At 42.8% G+C, this 26,597-nt stretch overlaps 1 protein-coding gene across 8 annotated transcripts in view; it reads right to left on the bottom strand.

Moving 5' to 3' along the window:
• Positions 1-26,597, bottom strand: part of nectin1b (nectin cell adhesion molecule 1b) — a 268,322-nt gene that overhangs the window by 36,664 nt on the left and 205,061 nt on the right. For 2 of the 8 annotated variants that reach the window (XM_051931783.1, XM_051931782.1), the window contains exon 10: positions 6,887-7,070. The exons of 5 other annotated variants lie outside the window; for them this stretch is intronic. In XM_051931783.1, coding sequence (XP_051787743.1) covers positions 6,930-7,070 — 141 coding nt within the window. In that variant the 3' untranslated portion in view covers positions 6,887-6,929. The remainder of the gene's footprint in view (positions 1-6,886; positions 7,071-26,597) is intronic. One more of the 8 variants, XM_051931781.1, reaches the window with a different exon arrangement.

Here is a 26,597-nt window from a genome sequence, read left to right as displayed (position 1 = left end):
CTCTCACCCTTTGGCTTACATATTTTCATTGCATTTGGTTCAAACAGCTGCTGGTGAAACATCGTAAAATGGATTGCGAGGCCCTGACCTTCACCCATGCCTCTTGTCACCTGACATACTGTAATGCCAGGTATCTGAGTGTCTGCAGCTCACTCGTTCACCATTTGGCTGCCACGGCTACTCACAATAAAAACTGATTTTGCTGTGGCACCCCTCGAGTTTGTAAGCATTGGGATGACAGACCGTGTAGGACTCCACGCCACCCAGTTGCGGACTGTGCCAAACATTACAGTACCCGGCAGCTGGCAGCAGCCTTACTCCTCAAAGAGAAATTAGAAGGCGCAATTAACACACAACAAGCTGATATCCAATTGTTTTCCTTGTAGCTCAGGTCTTGAGATACGGGTAAAGAGAGTAATGGAAAAGGTTGCAGACTCTAATCATGTTACAGCACAGCTACTGTTCTTCGATGGAGCGCTGCCTTCCCCCGGAAGATGACGCAGCGACGGCTCACAAGTACAGCGAATGATGCTTTGAGTTTCCTGCAGCAGCAATGAGATAAGGTATGTTTGTGGTGGGGGGGGGGTGGTCAGGTGGAGGCGGGGTTTTGGTGGGAGGGGGGCGTGGGCCGCTGTGCATTCAGACCTGTCATTAGACAATGGGCTTGAGTGATGACAAAATATCCACAAAGTCGCCCGAGTTTTCCCATAGGTAAGAGGTAGCAAAATAGCAAGTGCCAGCGTGCCCCCCTAATCACAGCTTTGCACACAATCCTTGAGCAACACTGCTGAGGGAGACTTCAAGGTCTCGGCTCGATATCTGCCACCAGACAAATGGAAAGCGCTGAGCTGTGCGAGTTTCAAAGCCGCTTTCCCCGGTCTTTCTTTCTTTCTTCTTTTTTCCTCTCCTTTTTTTTTCTTTAATGGGCGAGCAGAGTTGCCGCCAAATTCCGCTTCATTATCCCGTATACAATATCCACTTCCAAACACAAAGTCCTGAAAGGGAGCTGAGGGTGTAGAGATGTGAGCCGGCAGCAGACATTGGGGTTAAGCATTGCTTATGAATAAATTCTCAAAATGTACAAGTAATGATAGAGCTTGTACGCAGCAGAGCGTAGTGGCCGCATCCCACTGGCAGAATTTCAATTCGTTTTCCCCGTGAGTGAACTCATGGACCCCCTTCCACCCCCCAACCCCCTGGCCAGCTCAGCTTATACCTGCTAATGGTGTATGGTGGCAAGGAGCTGCTGACGGTGAGAGTCAGTCATGCAATTAAAGGCCGCACCTCTAGGTGGTGCCAATGAGACGAGTGTGTGACAACTGACTGAATGACTACAACGAAAGCCAATGTCACATCACATGACTTCAAGTCAAAGTGGATGTCAAACTTGAGGACCGCTCATCTCGTCACCTGAAATCAATGGGGATGTCAAATTACATGACTGAGTGACGAGTCAAAGGCCGCAGCTCTAGGAGGTCCCTATGTGACAAATGTGTGACAACTGACTGAACGACTACAATGAAAGCTTATGTCACATTATACAACTTTGAGTTGGAGGGGATGTCAAACTTGAGGACTGCTGATCTCGTCACCTGAAATCAGAGGGGATGTCAAATTACATGACTGGATGACAACTCAAAGGCTGCACCTCTAGGTGGTGCCAATATGACAAATGTGTGACAACTGACTGAATGACTACAACGAAAGCCGATGTCACATTGCATGTCTTCGAGTCAAAGGGGATGTCAAACTTGAGGACCGCTCATCTCGTCACCTGAAATCAAAGGGGATGTCAAATTACATGACTGTGTGACGAGTCAAAGGCTGCACCTCTAGGAGGTGCCTATGTGACAAATGTGTGACAATTGACTGAATGACAACGATGAAAGCCGATGTCAAATCCCATGACTTCAAGTCTAAGGGGATAGGATGTCAGACTTGAGGACTGAAAATCTCGACACTTGAGTATTATATCAATTTAAATGACTAGAAATCAAAGGGGATGTCAAATTACATGACTGCGTAATGACTCAAAGGCTGCACCTCTAGGGGGCGCTAATGTGACAAATGTGTGACAACTGACTGAACGACTACGATGAAAGCTGATGTCACATCCACGACTTTGAGTTGAAGGGGATGTCAAACTTGAGGACCACTGACCTCAACACTTGAGTATTATATCAATTTATATGACTAGAAATCAAAGGGAATGTCAAATTGCATGACTTGCGTGACGACTCCAAGGTGGCACCTCTAGGGGTGCTAATGTGATGAATGTACGACAACTGAGTGAACGACTATGACGACAGTCGATGTCACATTCCACAACTTCAAGTCAGAGGGAATGTCAGACTTGAGGACCACCAACCTCGACACTTGACTATTATGTTAATTTACATGACTAGAAATCAAAGGGGATGTCAAATCACATGACTGGTTGACAACTCAAAGGCTGTACCTCTAGGTGGTGCCCATGTGACAAATGTGTGACAACTGACTGAACGACTACGATGAAAGCCGATGTCACATCGCACGACTTCAAGTCAAAGGGGATGTCAAACTTGAGGACCGCTCATCTCGTCACCTGAAATCAAAGGAGATGTCAAATTACATGACTTGCGTGACGAGTCAAAGGCTGCAGCTCTGGGTGGTGCCAATGTGACAAATGTGTGACAACTGACTGAATGACTACGATGAAAGCTGATGTCACATCCCATGACTTCAAGTCAAAGGGGATGGGATATCAGACTTGAGGACTGAAAATCTAGACACTTGAGTATTATATCAATTTATATGACTAGAAATCAAAGGGGATGTCAAATTACATGACTGCGCAATGACTCAAAGGCTGCACCTCTAGGGGGCGCTAATGTGACAAATGCGTGACACCTGACTGAATGACTACAATGAAAGCCAATGTCACATCGCACAACTTCAAGTCAAAGGGGATGTCAGACTTGAGGACTGCTCATCTCGTCACCTGAAATCAAAGGGGATGTCAAATTCCATGACTGCGTGGTGACTTTCCAGCACAGATCGAGCGTATCGTGAACTCACCACTTTCTCTGACAGCCAATCACGTATCATGTCGTGCTCCTATGAATCATTCGTATGGTCCGACATCCCCAGTGAATCAATTCAATTGTATTTGATTTTATCTTTAGTCATTTGGGGGGGGGGGGGGGGGGGGGTTCTGTGTGCATGAGAGCTGACAATCTGTGAGTGCCCACCACTTAGTACAATGCATATAATGCAGGATGAGGGAGTAGGAATGCCGGCTCCTTGGCCCGCGTGTTTACGTACCATGACAGAATGGAAAAAAGAAAGAAAAAAGAGAGTCAGGATGGCATCCCCCCGTACAGCACTGGCTTCACCTGGCAGCAGTTACTGTGGTGGAACCTCGTCAAAAAGTCGCTACATTTGACATGACTAGCAATTTTTGATTATGTCAATTTACACGGCCTGGTGACAAAGTCGGACATACCCTGTACGTAATGTGACTTTGTCACACTACAGGACTGGAGGTCACAGGAGTGCACTCCACCGACGCTTGAGGCACTTTAGGCCATTGGGTTGATGGCTCTCCGAGGGTGACCCACCTCCATGGCTGCCGGCGGCAATTCTCCAAAATGGGGACAACCCCATACCGGATCACCAAGGCACAAAAACAAAAAAAGAAGTTAAAGAGCCACAGCAGTAAAAGTAGTTTTTGTTGGGCTTTAAAAGGAAGAGGAATGTGGGATAGGAAGTCAAGATGTAGTCAAATGGAGAGCAAACGATCAAAACAGACAATTGAACCAAAACAAATGCAAAGGGTTCTTTCACTAGAGAATTGGAAGTCTTTCGTAGATCCGTAATCTCGGATGGCGAGACCTTTTCAAGCCGTCCCGTAGGTTACGTCACACACGAGCGGAGCCGAGTCGTTACCAAGATGACAACACAACTAATGGCAGTGCCCACTGAAAACGAACATGGCGTTAAAGACGGTACAAAATCATTTGAAATGACTACAATTACCGTCAGTTACCACAACCGACGCCAAAAATGGATTCTCGGATGCAGAGAATGGCGTAAAGACATAACAATATTTCTAGAGTAAAATAAAGACAAATATAATTCACAACTCCCCACTTGTTTCCTGCTCAAGTCCCTAAAGATACGTGATATTTTGTTGATTTACTTTCCGTTTTTTTCCTTTTGCTTATCCCTGTTTTTTTCTTTTTTATTCCTCATTATCCCCCCCCCCCCCATCTCTCAATATTTTATTCACCTCACAAGGACCATCAGGATTTTTCTCACACTGCCCAAACCACTAGACTTTTATGCTTTGTACCTTTCAGTACGCGACGCGTTCTCCTTGACCCTGAGATCCTGCCGACTACGCCAATTCCCTGTTGTGGAGTTTCAGCCACAATACTCGACTCTGGACTCTGAACTTATGCTACTCTGGAGGTCACAAGTGCTTTTTTGCTTTTTCTTTTCACCCTCAAATCATCACTTCTAGTCTGAATGACTGCAATTATCCGCTTCACGCTCATCCCTGAAAGACCCAGCTAACCACATACAACCCCCCTAGAGACACTAAGAGCTATTCTTGACACACAATTGTGGGAATTAGCAAAGACAGAAGAAGATGCCGAATCAAAAGTGGGGACGTGAATAGCACAAAGAAAGGGAAAAAAAATAATGTTTGTCTAGCGTGTGTTGAGGTAATATGATCTGAAAAGGAAGGAGAAAAAAATGAGGGGGGGAGGGTTATTAGGGTAAAATGTACGATCAGTGGGAGGTCAAGGGTTCTGGTGGGCTTGTCATAGGTGACAATGACATGAATGTTGACTTTAGTGTTCAGATAATATGCAAAGTGTCCGTGAAGCATGCTGCTTACATCAGAGGAGTGAGAGATGATATCAATGGGGGGGGGGGGGGGGGGGTGTTTGGGCACCTGAATCCCCCATCTCACCCACTTGACTTATGAAGGAAGCGGCTCCTGAACTGGGATACCTGTGCATTCACCTCCCCAAATGTAGGACCAGCAAATGGCCTTGTGGCTTGACTTGACAGCATCATGCACATCCTGCAGCGTTGTTTTCTTTTGACCTCTTAGTCATGCTGTGAATCTCCCATTCCACCTCATCCAACAGGTCTGGGCAGAAGGTGGGCCATTGGAGGTCAATCAAAGTCACTGACATGTTCTTGGAACCTGTTTGAGATGATGCGTACTTTGGGACATGGACACCATTATCCATTAGAATCATGGCAGACTGTGGTCATTAACAATGGTCAGCAACAAAGCTTAAATATGCTGTTGCATAGAAGACATGGATTGACTGGCACCCTGGCCCTGTTGGATAGTTCCTTACCCGCCCGAGAACCCATGACAAAGGAAAGACATGGAAGGATGGCCAGACTAACCGGGGTGGTTAGTGATCCTGTCCTGGTTTCTGTATGACACAGAAGTGCTCCGAGTGATCACTGCTGCAACACTGGAAGCATTCCAAGGTCCTGTTTAAAAGAAGCCCGCTGTATCTCCTCGGTGAGTTAGAGTTGGGAGGCAGTGGGCAACACTCAAAAGGAGGCATAGAAGAGCAGTGTCCTGTGAATTTATTAACTGTATTGATTGGAAAGCTTGGTGACATATTTAAAAAATAAAAAATAAAACCGTTATCTGAACCCAGAGTTCTGTTGGGTGACATTGTGTCTGTGGTTTGGGGCTCAGGAGTGCCCCCTACTGGCTACAATACATATTTTACTATAATTGTATAAATAGATAGATGTGAAAGGCACTATATAATAAATGGATAGAGAGATGTGAAAGGCACAATAGATAGATAGATAGATAGATAGATAGATAGATAGATAGATAGATAGATAGATAGATATGAAAGGCACTATATCATAGATAGATAGATAGATAGATATGAAAGGCACTATATCATAGATAGATAGATAGATAGATAGATAGATAGATAGATAGATAGATAGATAGATAGATAGATAGATAGATAGATAGACCATCTTTGTGTCTGGATGTTGCCATGGTGACTTTTTAACCTTCACAATTTCTCCCTTAAAGAGTTTCATTGCTGTACTAAACCAAAATGGCTTCATGTACCCATGGTGCCCATCAACAATATCTGCCCATGTCAAGGCAAGGAACACCCACTCAAGACACATCAGCCCAGTGGTCAGTGCCAGCTGGGGTTTTCGGTGGCTCCTCAGTTGCGTCTTATCACATTGGCTTTTTAATTCAGCTGCGGTGCCCCTTGGGTTTGTCAGTGATGGAGTTTGGTGACAAACCCAAAGGCCACTCAACAACTCCTGGCTTCCTTCTGCCCCACAACCTACCAGGGGAATGCATTGCGGCTCATGCCGGGTATTCATGCATAAACAGTAAGCACTGTAGCATCTCACAAGCATTACTGGAGCAGACCGCTCGATGCCAGGGGTGTAGCAATCAAAGAAAGAGACTGGCATGGCTGCAGTTCACTAGTAGGAAAGCTCAGAGCAGAACATGTGAGAGAGCTGTGTGTGTGTGTGTGTGTGCTGAGTTTGCTGATTCTGTATGTAGCACCTCATCACTGATGGTCAGTAAAGGTCTCTGATCAACTGTATTTGCTGTACTTTGTGATTTCTGTGGTCTCTTGCTGTCCTGACTTTCACAAGGCTTCACACTGATGGAGAGACCCTGGGCACTACACTCCTGACAGAATACAAGGTGCGGACTGCAGCCAGGCCTTCAGGATAGAAGTAAAGAGAGAAAAAGAGGCAGAGAACAAGTAAGAGGGAACGGCGAAGAAGACGACTTAAGTGACGTGAAGGAGAAGATGGGAATGGGGATGGGGTAGGGGGTGGTGAGGGTGGTGGGGTGGGGGGTGCTTCTGTGTACCTGGAGGCCAGAGTCTGAGGGGAAAGGCCTACAGAGGCATGCGCTAGCGTAAATTAGGCTGGATGGTTGCATACTCGACAAGGTCCCCGCCTGTGTTCACCGAACTTCGTGGACTGGGAGACGAGGCGAGAGCGGTGGTGTCCAGCTCCGCGTACTGGACATCATAGTCCTTGTGGCCAGAATTCTGGAGATGAAAGAGGCAAGAAGAGTGAGAAAGAGAGAAAGGACATGAGCATGATGAAGATTAATGACAGAGAAAGAGCAAAAAGAAAGAGTGGCACAAGAAACAGAGAGGGGAATGAGAACAGTGGGGGGGACAAGAAGGACAGACAGACAGACAGACAGACAGCAAAATCAAAATAGCGTTAGACACAGCGACACACTCACGTATTTGAGGTCTCTGCTCATGCGCAGAGTGTTTGGGAATATTGGTAAAGGGCTTTGAGCATGGAAAGACGTTATATAAATAAAATGTATTATTATAATTAATATCAGACACAAAAACAAATTACATCAAAAACACAAAGTCTATCTTTTATATAGTGCCTTTTTCTATCTATCTATCTATCTATCTATCTATCTATCTATCTATCTATCTATCTATCTATCTATCTATCTATTATATAGTGCCTTTCATATTATCTATCTATCTATCTATCCTATCTATCTATCTATCTATCTATCTATCTATCTATCTATCTATCTATCTATTATATAGTGCCTTTCATATTATCTATCTATCTATCTTCTATCTATCTATCTATCTATCTATCTATTCTATCTATCTATCTATCTATCTATCTATCTATCTATTATATAGTGCCTTTCATATTATCTATCTATCTATCTATCTATCTATCTATCTATCTATCTATCTATCTATCTATCTATCTATCTATCTATCTATCTATCTATTATATAGTGTCTTTCATATTATCTATCTATCTATCTATCTATCTATCTATCTATCTATCTATCTATCTATCTATCTATCTATCTATTATATAGTGTCTTTCATATTATCTATCTACTATCTATCTATCTATCTATCTATCTATCTATCTTCTATCTATCTATCTATCTATCTATATCTATCTATCTATCTATCTATCTATCTATCTATCTATCTATCTATCTATCTATTATATAGTGTCTTTCATATTATCTATCTATCTATCTATCTATCTATCTATCTATCTATCTATCTATCTATCTATCTATCTATCTATCTATCTATAGTGCCTTTCATATTATCTATCTATCTATCTATCTATCTATCTATCTATCTATCGTTCTATCTATCTATCTATCTATCTATCTATCTATCTATCTATCTATCTATCTATTATATAGTGTCTTTCTATCTATCTATCTATCTATAGATAGATAGATAGATAGATAGATAGATAGATAGATAGATAGATAGATAGATAGATAGATAGATAGATAGATAGATAGACAGCACTGGGCACATGACAGGATGAAGCCCCAGAATGGGTGGGAGTCCATTAACAGGCCCACCCCTATTAGAATCAGCAATGAACCCAAGCAATGAACTCCCACAAAACGCAGGAAGAACATGCAGTCTCCATTTGGACAAGACCTGGGCATGGGACTTCAACCCATGGATGCCATGGATCATTGAGACAGCAGCAATATCCGCTGTGCCACCCAAAGAAGCACCTAATCACATTACATTATCAAATAATTGACTAACAGATGCCATTTGAGTTCGGAGTGACACTTTGACTGATTACTCCTCAGAATGATGAACTGATCTCATTTAACGTGTCGAATGCCAATGCAGTGGAACTCCATAATTTCAGGAAACGCACAGCTAGTTATTTTACAAGATAAAGTGAACACAATAGGGAGTTTCTAGAACTCGCTAGTTATTATATTAAACAATTGAATGGCCCCCTTCCAGCAGAGGTCATTTTACGCTTTAATGATTCACAGTCAATTGATAATGGAATCCCCGTTTTGTACGTTTCCTTTGTATCGGCTGCTCTTTATGGTGTACCAAGTCAACGGTACAGTGCGGTGATAACGTTGTACTTTTTACCCCTAATGGCGCATGCACAGGTTTGTAAATGTGGATTTGTCTATGTTTTACTGTGTTTCAGTAATTTCAGTAACTGTACTGTCCTTTCTGGGGTTGTTAAGTAAAGTCAGTATTTTACAGACCCTCCTAAATTAATTAAACATAATAAACAGAAGAGGAGGGGGGTGGGGGGGTGTCCATAATCTTCCCAGCTAGTTAATATTTAATGCACAGACATCTTTGGCAGAAATTCAAGCCGAGCCTTTTCAGATAAGCCCCTGGTGGCTTTGGACATCTGTATGCTGTGATTTCTGCATGTCCTTTTTTTTTTGTTTAAACTGCTAAAATGCCCACGTTGGCAGGGGTCTGTTGGCAAAGTGTCACTACGTATTGCTGACTACCCACAACACATCACTGAGTTGTTTTAATTTTATTTCTCACTAGGGTGGCTATCCGGCTCCAGTTTCTTCAGCTAAGCTGCTGTTTTTGGAGTTTTTCTCCACTTACTGCCAAACACGTTCATTGTGTCACACTCGTGTGCCATGGGGGACAGCATAAAGGCTCTGGTGGTGACCATTCCTCGCCGATCCACAGGGTGGCATTGTATTGTAACACCACGTCTCCTCCTCGCTCTGCAGACTGGATGATTGACAGCCTCACCACCTCTGACATCACTTCCGCTCTCTGCTCACCTGGACCCGCCTCTTCCTGTCTGACCTGCGTTTAACAGGAAGTGTCGCCATCTTGAACAGTCTAATCTGAGATTCACATCCTTAGAGACATTGTTTTCCATTGCTGAAAAGCTTCAGTTATATTTTTGCCCTTACATTATACAGGGTTGCGGTGTCGCCCCAGACCTTTATCTTTGTCACATCGTCTTTAACATTTGATTGTCTGACTCCAAGGACACTCCAAAATTTCCTGTTTCCTTACTTGAGGGATGTCGCCATTTATTCAGATATTCTGTCACCGATTGGGTGATCCTCACATGTGGATTGGCTGGTGTGGGATATGGCCGGCCATTCATCCCGGCCAATACACCCAGGCCGCTAGATGGAGCCGTCCTTGCAACGTGGAGGTGCCCCGAATTCCAGCAGAGCATCATGGACTAAGGAGTTTTAATACACCGCCCTGCTGGATAACGTCGGGGCCACCAGGGGACGCTGCAGGGAGACACGGAGACGTTTATTTTCCATATGGCCCAGAAGTAAATCCTAGTCACATGGTTGGAAGAAATAAAGTGCTTCAGAGCTGATGAAGAAAGGAGAAGTTTTTGCCTGATAGAAAGTCACATGGATTGAGGGACAAACACTTCCGGGTCATGAACTATAAAAGGACCATGTGAAATCCCAGACAGCGAGCTGAGCTGGGTGGAAGGGTGGCAACGCATCTGGGAGAGGAGGATTAGTGTATTGATTATCCATTATTGTATGTGTAGTGTGGAGTGGAGGGTGCTTTGTGCACACTATTGTTATAAAATAAATAATAATTGGAGTTTTACCTGGTGTTTGGAGTGGTATCTGAGGGTTCAAGGGAGCCCTAGCGCCCCCTACTGCTACACTGGCTTGTGTGTCTACTGATGCACCCCTTTGGTTCCATTCCATTCAAGCGTCGCCATCTTGGATAGTCTAATCTGAGATTCTCCTCCTTAGAGACCATTCCATCCGTCCAGCTTGTTTCTTCAGTACCTCATCCAGATCCTTCTTAAAGGAGGTCAAGGTTTCGGCGTCAACATCTCGTCTTAGTAGTCGGTTCGAGATTTCCACAACTCTTTGAGTGAAGAAGTTCTTCCTGGCTTCAGCCCTAAACGGCCTTCCCCTTAACTTTCACAGACGTCCTTGAGTGGGACATCCTAGAGAGGGGCGCATTTAGGCTGAAGGCCTGGGAAACACCATCAAGTGACAGAAATGGACCCTCATTCAACTAACCGCTTGGCCTCTAAAGTCAACCAAATTCCCACCAAATCAGCACTTTTAGGATTTGTTTGTAACTAACTAAGGGGGCTCTACACCCTACTCGCTTCACTCGCCAACCCCCGGGTGGGCGCTACACGCTAACCACTTCACGTCTCCGCCGCTCGCGTATGTGGATGTGGACGTACAATTTAAACAGATTGTTATTTTCATGGGAGTTGTTACATATGCATAATAGACCTAACTATTTTACATTACAGCAAGTAATTAACCATAGCGAAAAATAGTAAAACATAATAAATCGAAAGAAAATTATGTTTCATGTTGCATTAGAGGTTTTCGTTGCGTAATACGATTTTGTTTTGTTTGGCTTTGAAATTAACACACAAATACTTTTTAAATTTACACTTTTGCTGTAAAACTTACTGCAACAATATTTGGAATTAACTTTTCTTCAAGATCGCATTGAATTTTGATTCCGTGTTTGGACTTACATCGTGACAACGCAACGTATAACTGCCCTTGAGTGAATATCGTTTCTTTCTCTCTAATAAATAAAGCGACTTTTTCGAATGTTTGTCCCTGTGATTTGTTAATTGTCATAGCAGAAGCTGTTCTAACAGGAAACTGTAAACGTTTTAATACGAAAGGCATATCAAGATCTCCTTTGGTGTCTAATGTTATCCCTGAAGATGGACTACATTACTTTTCTTGTCGCCTGTTAAAATTTCATATGTTTGAATTGTTCGACCAATTTTGAATACAACGAATCTTCTCCCATTGCACAGCCCATCACTCAGACATAAATTACACAATAACGTTACGACACGTCCTTCTTTCAACAGTAATTCGGCCGGTGGAAGACCAGACGGTGTTAACGTTTGTAGATATTCTTCATGATATTGTAAGTTGATGTTTTCATCTTCCGCACCATCACCACCAACTGTCTCAGCACAGTCTATTGATACGCATTTAACCAATTTGATGTGTAACTGATCGACAGTTTTCACGTTGATTTGTTTGACTTCATCGTTTCTCAGTGCTAGGATTTGCCTGTGTACTCATTTCTTCTGTTGATAACCCTTCAGGATGAAATTCTTCAATAAGATTTGGACATAATACGTCTTCTTTATGTTCTATCAGACGATTGTGGCGAGCGCCCTCTTCTATGCGGTGGTGTGCTGGGGAGGCAGCATTAAGAAGAAGGACACCTCACGCCTGGACAAATTGGTGAGGAAGGCAGGCTCTATTGTTGGCATGGAGCTGGACAGTTTGACATCTGTGGCAGAGTGACGGGCGCTGAGCAGACTCCTGTCAATTATGGAGAATCCACTGCATCCACTAAACAGTGTCATCTCCAGACGTAGGAGCAGCTTCAGCGACAGACTGCTATCAATGTCCTGCTCCACTGACAGACTGAGGAGATCGTTCCTCCCCCACACTATGCGACTCTTCAATTCCACCCGAGGGGGCAAACGTTAACATTATACAAAGTTATTGTCTGTTTTTAACTGCATTTTTATTACTCTTTAATTTAATATTGTTTTTTTGTATCAGTATTCTGCTGCTGGAGTATGTGAATTTCCCCTTGGGATTAATAAAGTATCTATCTATCTATCTATCTATCTATCTATCTATCTATCTATCTATCTATCTATCTATCTATCTATCTATCTATCTATCTATCTATCTATCTATCTATCTATCTTCTTTAATTGGGAACGTAAAGTGAGGAAGACATTAAAATTTATAAGAGCTGAGAGCGCAGGAACTGCGTCTGACAAAATCATTTACACGAATGAGAGGTGAGAAGGCCGCGGGCGTGGGTCGTTAACCGGAAATGGTGGAGAGGAGGGTGGGACTTGAGAAGATCTCTTGGAAATCGTCTCGTCTTGTCTCAAGATTTTCTTTAAAAATAGAGAGACGTGGTAAGAACCTGTCGAATTTGGTGTTCACTTTGATATTAAAATATGATTAATGCTCGTGAATAGTAGAAATTCAGTTCTTTCAGATTTCATATTGAAACACAAATAAACATGAAGATGCCCAGACGCTGAGGTGGAGGACACTTTGGTTTTATCATGTATGTTAAAGTCTCTTTAAGGGTTAGAATTATTGTAAAGCTTTTGAAAGTTTGCCATTACAGCGTCCTATAGTGAAATCAGTGGGAAGATAAAACATGTGAACAGAGGCTGATGGTTGGCTGTGGCGGACCAGAGACAGCGATGAGAAGAAGACACAGGAACAAGGACAGGAAAATGAGAAAGAAGGGAACATGACACGCATTTCATAACACGGAGACGCACACACCATTCCCACTCGGGCTCCTCAGAGTCCAGCCTTAAGCCTCACCCGTCCCCTCACTTGTCGTCCAACGGCTCTTCCTTTCAGCCACATACCTGGAGAGATGAGAGGCTGCTGCCACGTGACACGGTCATCAGGAGGAGACTGGGGCCGCATGTCCAGTGGTCACACAAACTAAGCAAGTCGGACAAGACCTCCAAATGAAGCCAATAAGGCAGAGCATAGGAGCCAGCAGACCGTCAGAGGAGCCGTCAGGTGGGCGCTGTGGGGACAGCTGCTGGCGGTGTGAGCAGCGTCAGGGTGACACGTCCTGACACTCTTTTCGTGGCGTTTATTTGTTTCCCCACAGCCCCCTTGTTGCTGCCCTACTTCAATTTTTTTTCTAGTGTTTGTCATTCTGTCCCTGTTGATGCTCTCAGTTGTGTCTTTGCTTTACTTATCCTGTCCATTTTGTGTTGAGCCTGAGGGGATCTTCCCCAACTCCACTCCCGCTCTTATCTTGCTGCTGCCCACAGCAGCCACGAGTGTCCTTCTGAGACATCAACTCCCTTTTGTTTATCTCTCTTTATGAGTTTTAGATTGTTAGATGCTGGAATTTTGCAAGTGCTCATGTTTCAAATTCTTGAATTTATGGACTTGATTTTGGATCATGGACTTTGTTAACGTTAGGCAAACTACTTTGACTTCTTCTATTTAGTTTGCTTTTTTAAAATAAATTCTTTACATATATAAAGGAACCTTGTTTTTTGTCATTTGAATCCAGGGGTTTCAATGTTCCCATCTCCTTCTACATGTGAAAATATTTCAGTCAGGTCCATTTCGGCCTATACCAGCCTCAAGTCTGCTTCTTGAGTTTGGGTGCCAGGCTGTTGGATATTTGTAGGCCTCACAGGAGTACCCAGGCCTGGAATTTTGTTAAGTTCTCTTGCTTCTAATTCTCTGATATATGGACTTGATTTTGGATTGTGGACTTTGATCATTTTAATAATTACTTTTCTGGTGAGCTATTTTGACTTTTTAAAATTAATTTGCTTTTTGCTTTTTTAAATACTTTCTTTAACAACATCTTTGTGTTTGTTATTTGAAGCCAGGGGTTTAATGGTTCCTCTCTCCATCTACGGTGATATTGTTTCAGTCAGGTCCATTTCAGCACATACAGGCCCCAAGCCTTCTTGAATTTAGGGTCAGGCTTTTGGATATTTCTAGGCCTCACAGGAGCACTCAGGATTGGAATTTAGTAAGATATCTTGCTTCTAATTCTCTGTTTTATGGACTTGATTTTGGATTATGAACTTTAAAAATTAAGGCTGATTTTTTTTTGGCAAGCTACTTGACTTCTTTTATTTAGTTTGCTTTTTTTTTAATAATTTCTTTAAAAATGTAAGGGAGCTTTGTTTTTGTTATTCGAAACCAGTAGTTTAATGGTTCCCATCTTCTTTTACATTGATATTGTTTCAATCTGCTCATTCATTTTGGCCTGTTCAGGCCTGAAGCCTGCTTCTTGAGTTTGGGGCTAGGCTACTTGTTGTTTTTATGCCGAACTGGAGTGCTCAGGCCTGGAATTGTGTGAGTTCCCTTGGTTCTAATTCTCTTATTTAAGAATGCATTTTGGATTGTGGACTTTGATAAATTTAGGCTTATTTTTCTGACAATCTATTTTGACTTGATAACTTTAGGCTTACTTTTCTATCAGGCTATTTTGACTTCTTTAATTTAGTTTGCTTTTTAAAATAATTTCTTTACATATACAAAGGAATGTTGTTTTTGTCATTTGAAGCCAGGGGTTTCATGGTTTCCCTCTCCTTCTACTGTGATAGTGTTTCAGTCTGGTCCATTTCAGGCATATACAGGCCTCAAGATTGCTTCTTGAGTTTGGGGCCAGGCTGTTGGATATTTGTAGGCCTCACAGGAGTACCCAGGCCTGCAATTTTGTTAAGTTCCCTTGCTTCTAATTCTCTGATATATGGACTTGATTTTGGATTGTGGACTTTGATGAATTTAGGCTAATTTTTCTGTCACGCTATTTTGACTTCTTCTATTTAGTTTGCTTTTTAAAATAAATTCTTTACATATATAAAGGAACTTTGTTTTTGTTTTTTGAGGCCAGGGGTTTCATGGTTCCCCTCTCCTTCTACAGTGATATTGTTTCAATGTGGTCCGTCATTTCAGGCATACACAGGCCTCAAGCCTGCTTCTTGAGTTTGGGGCCAGGCTGTTGGATATTTGTAGGCCTCACAGAAGTACCCAGGCCTCAAATTTTGTTAAGTTCTCTTGCTTCTAATTCTCTGATATATGGACTTGATTTTGGATTGTGGACTTTGATAACTTTTAAACTTTTCTGATGAGCTATTTTGACTTCTTTTATTTAGTGTGCTTTTCTATAAATAAATTCTATAAAAATATAAGACAGCTTTGTATTTGCTATTTGAAGCCAGGGGTTTAATGGTTCCCCTCTCCTTCCACTGTGTTATTGTTTCAGTCAGGTCCATTTCAGCACATACAGGCCCGAAGCCTTCTTGAATTTGGGGTCAGGCTTTTGGATATTTCTAGGCCTCATATGGTTCCCCTCTCCTTCTACGGTGATATTGTTTCAATCTGGTCCATCATTTCAACCTGTACAGGCCTGAAGCCTGCTTCTTGAGTTTTGGGCCAGGCTGATTGTTGTCTCTACTCCTCACAGCACTGTTTAGGCCTAGATTTTTGTTTAAAGCCTGTTTTTTGAGTTTCCTGTGAGCGAGCAACTTTAACGTGGTACATTTCCTCTCATTTCTGCCTCTTTCTTCTGCAATGCTCCAACATGTTTTCTCAGTTTCATAAGTGCACTCCCTCCCCATTACTGTTCAATATCCCAGTATTTTCTCTGGGGGCTTATCTCCCAGTCTGACCACTCTCTCCATTTCTCTTTGGGTTTAACCACATGACTTACAGAACGTCTCCTGTCAGTTCACTCACTAGTCACTCAATGCATTTGCAAGTTTTTGCTCAAATTTTTTGGCGTCCCAGTTGATGTGTTCTCCTAATTAAGTTCCAGTCTTCCACTGGTTTAATAATCCCATTTACAGTTTAGCTAGTGGCCCATGGCATGTCACCTCTCTCTCTCTCTCTTTGTCTCTCTTCATTCCCTATCTCCCAGTGTGACCCAAAGTGTTCTCCCAGTTCTGTCACTTTGTGATCACCATTTGTCCCTAAGTCCCAGTTTAAGTACTGGACTATGGTGTGTTTCATGTCTTCATTTAGACTCTCTGTCCATGTGTGTTATCCCAGTTTAGCCACTGGATTGAAGTTTGTCTCCCCCACCTTGTGTCCCCAGGTGTCCCATCATCCACATCGTGTCACCTCCGTTTCCATTCACCTGCAGAGTTTTGCTGCTTCCTTTTCCACTTTAGATACTGGCACCTCAGTCATAACATCTCCTCGTTTTGCTGCATTTCCGAACATGTCTCCTCCAAGCTTATCACTCAACTAATTAATGAACTTCCTCTCACACTCCCTACTGAGCTCCCTACTGGTTTAATCTCCATTTAGCTCCTGCCTCCCAGTAAACCACTTCACAGTGCTGACACAAAGACAGTAAATCTCCTTCCATTTCAGTCTCTATGCCCCAGTATGACCCCCCCCCCCCCCCCGCGCCGCCCCCATACACTTAGACTGCCCATCCTCACCCTACACACCAAACCTGTCCCCCCAGTGTGCCTCCAAGTAAACAAGCTTTGGAGAAGAAAGAGAGGAAGCCTGAATAAGGATGCAACCAAGCATAAACAGCGTGGAATTTATCAATAGAATCATCCGCAGCTCCGATCCGTCAATACTGTCACACACTAATGACTCTGAAGTGCTTTCCGCCGATTATTTACAAAGGTTGTGCGGCACATATCTGGTCGGCTGGGGATTTGTCGCTTTGTGTTTTCTCTTCCAGACAGAAAGGCTGCGTCTTCAGAATTCTAAAAGACGCTGGGAAGAGGATGGATTGAAGCACACAGAGTTTTGGGTTTGCTGCTGAGTGGTGGAGGGGAGCAGCCGAAATGGGTAGGATATCCTGTGGGGTATGGAGTGTCTAGTGAAAGAAAGAGGAAGAGGAGGAAATCGAAATGTGGGTGAACTGTGTCACCTGGCAACTGAAGAAGGAGAGAAGGAGAGCAAGATGGGAGACGAGCTACAATGTGGGACATCCTTTTAAGTCAGCTCTGCAGGAACGTCGACTGGGCCACGAAGAACTGGGCAAGCACACGAGAAGCAGGACCAGTTGGGGTCTGTCAGAAGCCTGGAGTTCAGCAGGAATCAGTCAGGGCCGACGCCATCGCTGCTGTGTTTCAGTCAGCCCCTGTGCCCTGGCTTATACACCTTCTGCTTTTATCTGTCAATGGATTTTGAATCCTTTTTTTCATGTATTCTTTGTCATTTTGTAATTTTTGTTAAAATAACTTTAAGGTTAGGCAGCACGGTGGCGCAGTGCGTAGCGCTGCTGCTTCGCAGTAAGGAGACCTGGGTTCGCTTCCTGGGTCCTCCCTGCGTGGAGTTTGCATGTTATCCCCGTGTCTGTGTGGGTTTCCTCCCACAGTCAAAAGACATGCAGGTGAGGTGCATTGGCCATCCTAAATTATCCCTAGTGTGTGCTTGGCATGTGTGTGGGTGTGTGTGTGTGTGTGTGCCCTGCGGTGGGCTGGCGCCCTGCCCAGGATTTGTTCCTGCCTTGCACCCTGTGCTGGCTGGGATCGGTTCCAGCAGATCCCTGTGACCCTGTGTTAGGATATAGTGGGTTGGACAATGACTGACTGACTGACTAACGTTAAGGTTATATTTAGTAATTACAGTAATCCCTCGCTACTTTGCGGTTCATTTTTCGTGGATTCACGACTTTGCGGATTTTATATGTAAGCATATCTAAATATATAACGCAGATTTTTCACTGCTTCGTGGGTTTCTGCGGACAATGGGTCTTTTTACTTCTGGTATTTGCTTCCTCAGTTGGTTTGCCCAGTTGATTTCATACAAGAGATGCTATTGGCGGATGGCTGAGAAGCTACCCAATCAGAGCACGCAGTTAAGTTCCTGTGTGCTGCTGATTGGCTCAGCGACGGAGTGCTGCATTAACCAGGAAATCTCATCTTACTCATTCAGCATTAATGTGCTCTTGCTACTGCATTCAGGGGATTATCACCTTCATCGTCATCATTTTTACTGCGCAGCATATTCATCACGTCATATATAGCTACATGTACTTCGCTATACAGTAAGTGTAAACTTATCTACCGATTTCATATTGCTTAGCAGTTGTCCCTGTTATTAATAGAGTAAAGGATGGGTTGTAAACAATACAGGGAGGGTTTAAAAACGTCTAAATACACGTTAAATAATTAAATAAATATAGTGTCCCTACTTCGCGGAAATTCAGTTATCGCGGTCGGCCTTGGAACCTATCTCCCGCGATAAGTGAGGGATTACTGTATATACAATATATATGCACCTTCCTTGTGTCTTACAAGTGGAACCACAAGAGGCGGGGCTGCCATGATGTCATTGCTGGAGGACCACCCTCAGCCTTTATAGTCTGACTGAGGAGTCCTCAGAGTGTCACTGATAGTTGTGGGCTGTGAATCATTTATTCCTGAACATTATCCCACTCTTCCAATGGATTTTTGGATTATATATATACTGTATATATATATATATATATATATATATATATATATATATATATTTTTTTTTTTTTTACTTTTTTCTTGCCTTGCCATTTTTTATACTTTTTTGGATCATCTAATACATTACAGAACAACAAAGGAACATTGTTTCTTTTTTGTCCTGTCAGAAGTTTATGGTTATCCCCACTCTTGAAGAGTGTTTTTCAACTTTTAAAATCCTGAACCCCCTTCTGTGCCTATGCAGGATCTGAAGCCTGCTTTTTGAGTTTGAGGGCAGGCTACCTGAGGTGAGGCTTGTTTCTTTTCTTTTTTTTTTTTTTTTTTTTTAATTAAAATCAAATAACATTCCATACAAATAACTTAATTACAAAAAAAAAAAGGTTTGAAACAAATCAACACCCATCCCTGAGAAAGAGAGCTTGGCCACCGGTGTAAAATTTTATGCTAGTAAAAATAAGTAAATAGATAAGTTAATGAATTAATAAAGATAAATGGAGTAAAAGAGAGGATAGAACCTGCTTCCTCAATTTAAATGCTTATTCTAAAATGTTATCGATTAGATCCTGCCAGATTTTGAAAAACTTTTGTACAGATCCTCCAAGTGAGAATTAGATTTTTTCCAATTTTAGATACAATATAACATCAGTTACCCACTGACTTAACAGAAGTGAGTTAGGATTCTTCCAATTGAGTAAGAAAAGTCTGTGTGCCAATAGTGTCAGTCAGTCAGTCATTAACCCATCTATCTATTTACAGTGCATCCGGAAAGTATTCACAGCGCATCACTTTTTGCACATTTTGTTATGTTGCAGCCTTATTCCAAAATGGATTCAATTCTTTTTTTTCCTCAGAATTCTACACACAACACCCCATAATGACAACGTGAAAAAAGTTTACTTGAGGTTTTTGCAAATTTATTAAAAATAAAAAATTGAGAAAGCACATGTACATACAGTAAGTATTCACAGTCTTTGCCATGAAGCTCAAAATTGAGCTCAGTTGCATCCTGTTTCCCCTGATCATCCTTGAGATGTTTCTGCAGCTTCATTGGAGTCCACCTGTGGTAAATTCAGTTGGCTGGACAGGATTTGGAAAGGCACACACCTGTCTATATAAGGTCCCACAGTTGACAGTTCATGTCAGAGCACAAACCAAGCATGAAGTCAAAAGAATTGTCTGTAGACCTCTGAGACAGGATTGTCTCAAGGCACAAATCTGGGGAAGGTCACAGAAAAATTTCTGCTGCTTTAAAGGTCCCAATGAGCACAGTGGCCTCCATCATCCATAAGTGGAAGAAGTTCAAAACCACCAGGACTCTTCCTAGAGCTGGCCAGCCATCTAAACTGTGCGATCAGGGGAGAAGGGCCTTAGTCAGGGAGGTGACCAAGAACCCAATAGTCACTGTGTCAGAGCTCCAGAGGTCCTCTGTGGAGAGAGAAGAACCTTCCAGAAGTACAACCATCTCTGCAGCAATCCACCAATTAGGCCTGTATGGTAGAGTGGCCAGACGGAAGCCACTCCTTAGTAAAAGGCACATGGCAGCCCACCTGCAGTTTTCCAAAAGGCACCTGAAGGACTCTCAGACCATGAGAAAGAAAATTCTCTGGTCTGATGAGACAAAGATTGAACTCTTTGGTGTGATAGCCAGGCATCACGTTTGGAGGAAAGCAGGCACTGCTCATCACCAGGCCAATACCATTCCTACAGTGAAACATGGTGGTGGCAGCATCATGCTGTGGGGATGTTTTTCAGCGGCAGGGACTGGGAGACTAGTCAGGATAAAGGGAAAGATGACTGAAGCAATGTACAGAGACATCCTGGATGAAAACCTGCTCCAGAGCGCTCTTGACCTCAGACTGGGGCGACGGTTCATCTTTCAACAGGACAACGACCATAAGCACACAGCCAAGATATCAAAGAAGTGGCTTCAGAACAACTCTGTCAATGTCCTTGAGTGGCCCAGCCAGAGCCCAGACTTGAATCCGATTGAACATCTCTGGAGAGATCTTAAAATGGCTGTGCACCGACGCTTCCCATCCAACCTGATGGAGCTTGAGAGGTGCTGCAAAGAGGAATGGGCGAAACTGGCCAAGGATAGGTGTGCCAAGCTTGTGGCATCATATTCAAAAAGACTTGAGGCTGGAATTGCTGCCAAAGGTGCATCGACAAAGTATTGAGCAAAGGCTGTGAATACTTATGTACATGGGATTTCTCAGTTTTTTTATTTTTAATAAATTTGCAAAAACCTCAAGTAAACTTTTTTCACGTTGTCATTATGGGGTGTTGTGTGTAGAATTCTGAGGAAAAAAAATGAATTTAATCCATTTTGGAATAAGGCTGTAACATAACAAAATGTGGAAAAAGTGATGCGCTGTGAATACTTTCTGGATGCACTCTATCTATCTATCTATCTATCTATCTATCTATCTATCTATCTATCTATCTATCTATCTATCTATCTATCTATCTATCTATCTATCTATCTATCTATCTATCTATCTATCTATCTATCTATCTATCATCACACACATGCACCTAAGAGGCAGCCAAGAGATCTAACTGAGAGTGAAATGCCGCTACAGAAGGTAAACAGGTGTACTAATTCCTTTTCTCCCACCACCATCTGGAGCGCTGACCCCCATTACCGTGGTTAGGAAGTGTTTGAAGGCTCTCTTGCTCTGCGGATGTCTCTCTAAATGCTAACGGTCTCGATGTGAGGTTCCGTTTATTTTTATGTTATGGTGAGGATAACCAGTCATGTGCTGCCTTTGTAACGTCAAGAGCACTTTTCACAACTTAAAATCTTTTATCAAGCACATCACTCTCATTTGAAATTGTCCAAAATGTTTCCAGGGCCACATGTTCTGGGCCTGCACCAAATTAACATCATTCTGGACCAAAATCTTTAAATGTTTATCAGACATCCTTGGTGTCGCAATCCCTCCTAACCCATTAACAGCTGTGTCTGCTGGGCTCACAGGTGGGCTTAAAGTGGACAAGGACAAACAAACTGGAATGGCCTTTACTACAATATTAACACGTAGACTTATCTCAACTGGAAGAATCCCAGCCCACCTTTTTTAAGTCAGTGGGCAACTGATGTCATATACTATTTGAAATTGGAAATAATCAAATTCTCACTTACAGGATCTGTGCAACACTTTTGTTAAGACTTGGCAGGACTTAATCAATAACATATTAGAATAAGCATTTATATTGGGGATTAAAGACTCCTTTCTCTTTTTATTACTTTCAAAGTTTTACTCAGCTGTTGGCCTTCCTCTTTCTCATGGGTGAGGGTTGAATTTAATTCAATTCTGTTAAGTTTGACTTGATTGTATGGAACATTACAGGCTTTTAATAATTTCATTAAAAAATGAAACATTAAAAAAAACTTTTCACGCGTTGTGGTCCATTTTTGCAGGCTTGTCCTGTAATGCTTGTTTCAAAACAGACCCTCATTAATGTTGACATCATTTGTAAGATGCTTTGGATAATGCTTTTGAGAAATCAATTCATGCATTTATCTCTAGTAGGATTGACTACTGCAATGTGGTGTTCACTGGATGTTCAAACTGTTGTTTATACAGCCTCCAGTTAATCCAAAATGCTGCTGCGAGAATAATTAGAAGAACAAGAAACACATAACCCCAGGTCTAGAGTAATTACACTGGCTCCCGGTTAAGTTTAGGGAAGATGTGAAAATCCTCCTTTTAACATATAAAGCCTTAAATGGCCGAGGTCCGGCTTACTTTTCTGAAGTTATCATGAGTTACAAACCAGAGTGCATATTAAGATCTGCTTATGATTACAAGGATTAATAAAATAACAGTGGGAGGTCGAGCTTTTACTTACAGGGCCCCTAAACTGTGGAATGGTCTGCCTGCTACTATAAGAGATGCCCCTTCACTCTCAGGCTGAAGACTCACTACTTCAGTTTAGCACACCCTGACTAGAGCTGCTGATTAACTGTACAGACTGCATCTCTGTTGTTAATCATTAGCACTAAAATATAAGTAACATGATCGTTATAATTTGTTACTAACCCTCACCTATTCTGGTTCTCTTCTCGGTACTCAAATGTGGCACTTGATGCCCTCCTGCCAAGTTGTTCTACCTGCCTAAGGTAAAGTCGTCTCTGACGGAGGATCGCAGGAATCATCAGGTAGAGGGGTCCTTTCGTCGGATTGGCTGTTTCAGCTGTTGAATGACCAGTTAGGGGGGAGACAGCTTGATGGCCGAGGTCTCCAGGACTCTGAACAAATCCAAATCCTATTCTGTGATATCGTCTACTGTTGAATTCTGCTCTGTACTTGTAATATTTTTATTTTTATATTGTATTGAGGATGACTTGTGTTCTGTTCTGTGTGTTGTGTTGTATTTACCCCATTTATTTGACACTCACTACACACCCAACCTACCTGGAAAGGGGTCTCTCTTTGAATTGCCTTTCCCAAGGTTTCTTTCATTTTTGGGGGGGAGTTTTTCCTTGTCTTCTTAGAGAGTCAAGGCTGGGGGGCTGTCAAGAAGCAAGGCCTGTTAAAGGCCATGGTGGCACTTCCTGTGTGATTTGGGGCTCTACAACAAAAAATTGTATTGTATTGTATTGTATATCAGGCACTTGCTACCAAGAGAGTAAATGTGTAGGAGAGAATAGGAAGGAAGTGGCTTCACCCACTGTGCCCGCTGCTCTTTTAGAGCCTCGTGATGTTGCTGTCTTAAAGTTAAGACCAATGGCGGGCCGTCAGGGCCTGCAAGTCCTTCTCTGCTGGCCTAAAAAAATATCTGAATCACCATATTTTGTCCATGAGTACTTATTAAATAATAGTCTGTCCGGTTTCTTTCATAGCTTTTCCGATGGCTGTGCTGCTTCCAGGCGTGTATTTTCGTATTAAAGCATTTAACCATTCACATTTCAGCCATCATTTGTTGCCAGGCAGGGTCAAAGGCAAAGAAGTCTGCCCGGAGGCCTTCACAATCCGTTCTGCAGGCCCTCTAACACAAAATAAATGTCGATTAAACCGTTGCTTCAACCAATCAGATTCTGAGTTGGTGTCACTAGGGCCCTCTAGCAGGCGTACGGCAACGTCACCGTATTCAGACCCATTGATTGGATAGGATGGTGTAATAGAAAAATCTGAATGAGAGCATCATGGTGCAGCTGTACACATTGGTATGTTTGGCGGTGACCATTCCCGTGTCCACTGCTTCTGTCGAGCGGACATTTTCAGCCCTAAAGCGAATTAAAACTTATGCCAGAAATACGACAGGGCAGGTTTGACTTTCAGCATTAGCTTTGATGGCGATAGAAGGGGACTTCGTGATGGAACTGAAGTGCATGGATAATCTGTACGACAGAGTAATTGAACTGTTTTTGAGGAAAGAGAGGAGGATGGATTTTGTTTACAAATAATTTGAATTTTTTGGTGAGTAAAATGTTGCAATTTTCCTAAATAATATTGCAAGTTTATGAGTTATTATTGATGTTTTTTATGTGTGTCGCGGGCTGTAGCTGCAGTAGAAAGGAACTTGTTCACCCCTGGTTTGTCTATTCAATAAAGACATTTATTGTGGCTACAGGAGTTATCTATCTGCGATGCAACGGCTCTTTATACTGTATTTCTGCATATTAAGATGGTTTTTATAACCATAAATTAGTTTTTGAGGGGTGGGTTGATTCAGACGGAGCACTACTGAAGGCCTAGGTGTGAAATGCACGGTCCGCCACTGATTAAGACACTCCAGGACTGTTTTACAATGAAAACTGCTCCATGATCTTTACTAAGGTTTATTGATTTTTTTTTTCCTTACATATAGTTATTATTGATTAATTTTTCATGAGAGTGTTTGATTTTTCCAATGTTAATATCCTCCCAACGATGGAATCTTAACAGGCCGTTTGGGCACATGAATAAAAGACCAGAAAGCTTCATCAAAGAAAGAGGCACAGGGTCAAAATCGGGTGATCGATGAAACAAAATGCTGCCTTGTAGTCAAGAAGGGCAGAAGGAAAGGTTCAGAGCAATTAAACGAAATTCATTCTCGCACGCTAGAATATCTGTAATCTTAGTGAACCGGGAAGTGGACGACGCTTGGCGGTGACCTCATGTGCCACACACTTCTAGTCGCTCCTGCTTAGCAACGTGATGACAATCATAAACAAATGGGCCAAAAATCGGCAGTGCTCACAAACCAAAACAAGACGAGAGAAGTAATGAACTGTAATAGAAATGAACTGAAATGAAAGCGCAGTGGGCTGGCGCCCTGCCCGGGGATTTGTTGCTGCCTTGCACCCTGTGCTGGCTGGGATTGGCTCCGGCAGACCCCTGTGACCCTGTGTTAGGATATAGCGGGTTGGATCATGACTTACTGACTGACTGAAATGAAAGCTCTGATTCTGCCTAATCATAAAGGCGGTTTCATTGTGATGCTGGTGTCACTGCATTGCCATTTGTCACGGGGGTCTGTTGCGATTTTCTTGTCCGCAGGTTTATTGTTAGGCGTTGCTGCCATGTGGTTGACGTCACTGAGACGTGTGAGCTCATCAGGTTTCACTATTTAAGATGGTGGCACTGCATACTCAGTGGTGTCCAAATCCTGTGGATTCGCTTATCTGCTAATATGAAAGCGTAACCCGTTTCCCAGAATCCTCGGTTTACCACACAGCAAAAAAAGAAATTCCCAGAGGCCTGTCCCGCAGGAGCAAAATGTGAGATTAAGTAATAAAAGGCTGGTGTTGACCTTCGATGTCAGGGGCATCACTCGTTCTCTACTGAATAAATCAACGTGTGTCTATGTGGTGGCAAAAAGCCTTTGAACCCCATTAGTGGTGGGGACTGGGGCTTGCAGATTGTCCCCTACAAACGAGGACTTTCCAGTAAGTGCAGGTCATAAGTTTGCTCTAATCAATCCGCTGCCCTTTGTACATATCGTCCATCGCTACTATCGATTCAATGGTTTAGTGAGATCCTCGTATTTCTCGATCACAGCTTCTGGCAGAGCACCTGCAAGATGATCGAACTTGACTATAGAGGACATAAAAGTCGGAACAAGTATTCCGTAGGTGAACCTGTAGAAGGATCATCACTGAGCCTAGAGAGGCTACCGGGCACCCCGTCTCCACCCGCTGGTCTTCCCCACTGGCCATGTGTTCCTCTGGAACCCATAGGATCAGTGAATCACAAGCCGTAGCTTTCGTATCCACAGGGTTTAAAGCCCCGCAAATAATAAGAATTGACCGTATATGGATCATACTAAGCCAAATACAAACTTTTCACTGGTCAGCAAGCATTTTGCTACTGGGATTCTTTCATCTGTACTTTAACAAATTTCACTTGCTGACTCCAAATCTGAAAACCGTTTTCGTCCAGCAGCATGTCCCATTTTTTAGTTATGATGTTCCAGGTCTTGGACAACTAGGGTGACAGGACAGTAAAGGCGATGCATTTCAGCATTTAAGAAATAAGTCTGGTCTCGAGAAAAGTGAAGCCAAAATGAAGGAAGGAGTTTCTGTTGGCCCTGAAATCCGTGAATTGATGCTTGACGATGAGTTCAAAAGGGAACTGAACCCAACTGAAACAGCACCCTCATTCGGGCAGGTTGTCCAGAATTTTCTTGACAGTCACAGAGCAGAGAATTATACTGAGCTTGTGAATAATATGCTGAAAGTATATTAGCTTACGGGAGCCTGAATGTCACTGAAGACACATTTTTTACATTCTCATCTCGACTTTTTTCCACCAAAACTAAGCGATGTCAGAGATGAGCATGGGGAAAGATTTCATCAAGATATAAAGGTGATGGAAAACTGA

Source organism: Erpetoichthys calabaricus, chromosome 9, assembly GCF_900747795.2.
Source record: "Erpetoichthys calabaricus chromosome 9, fErpCal1.3, whole genome shotgun sequence".
Classification (NCBI taxonomy): domain Eukaryota; kingdom Metazoa; phylum Chordata; class Cladistia; order Polypteriformes; family Polypteridae; genus Erpetoichthys; species Erpetoichthys calabaricus.
The sequence above is the reverse complement of the archived record's forward strand: the minus strand, read 5'-3'. Positions and strand labels throughout refer to the sequence as shown.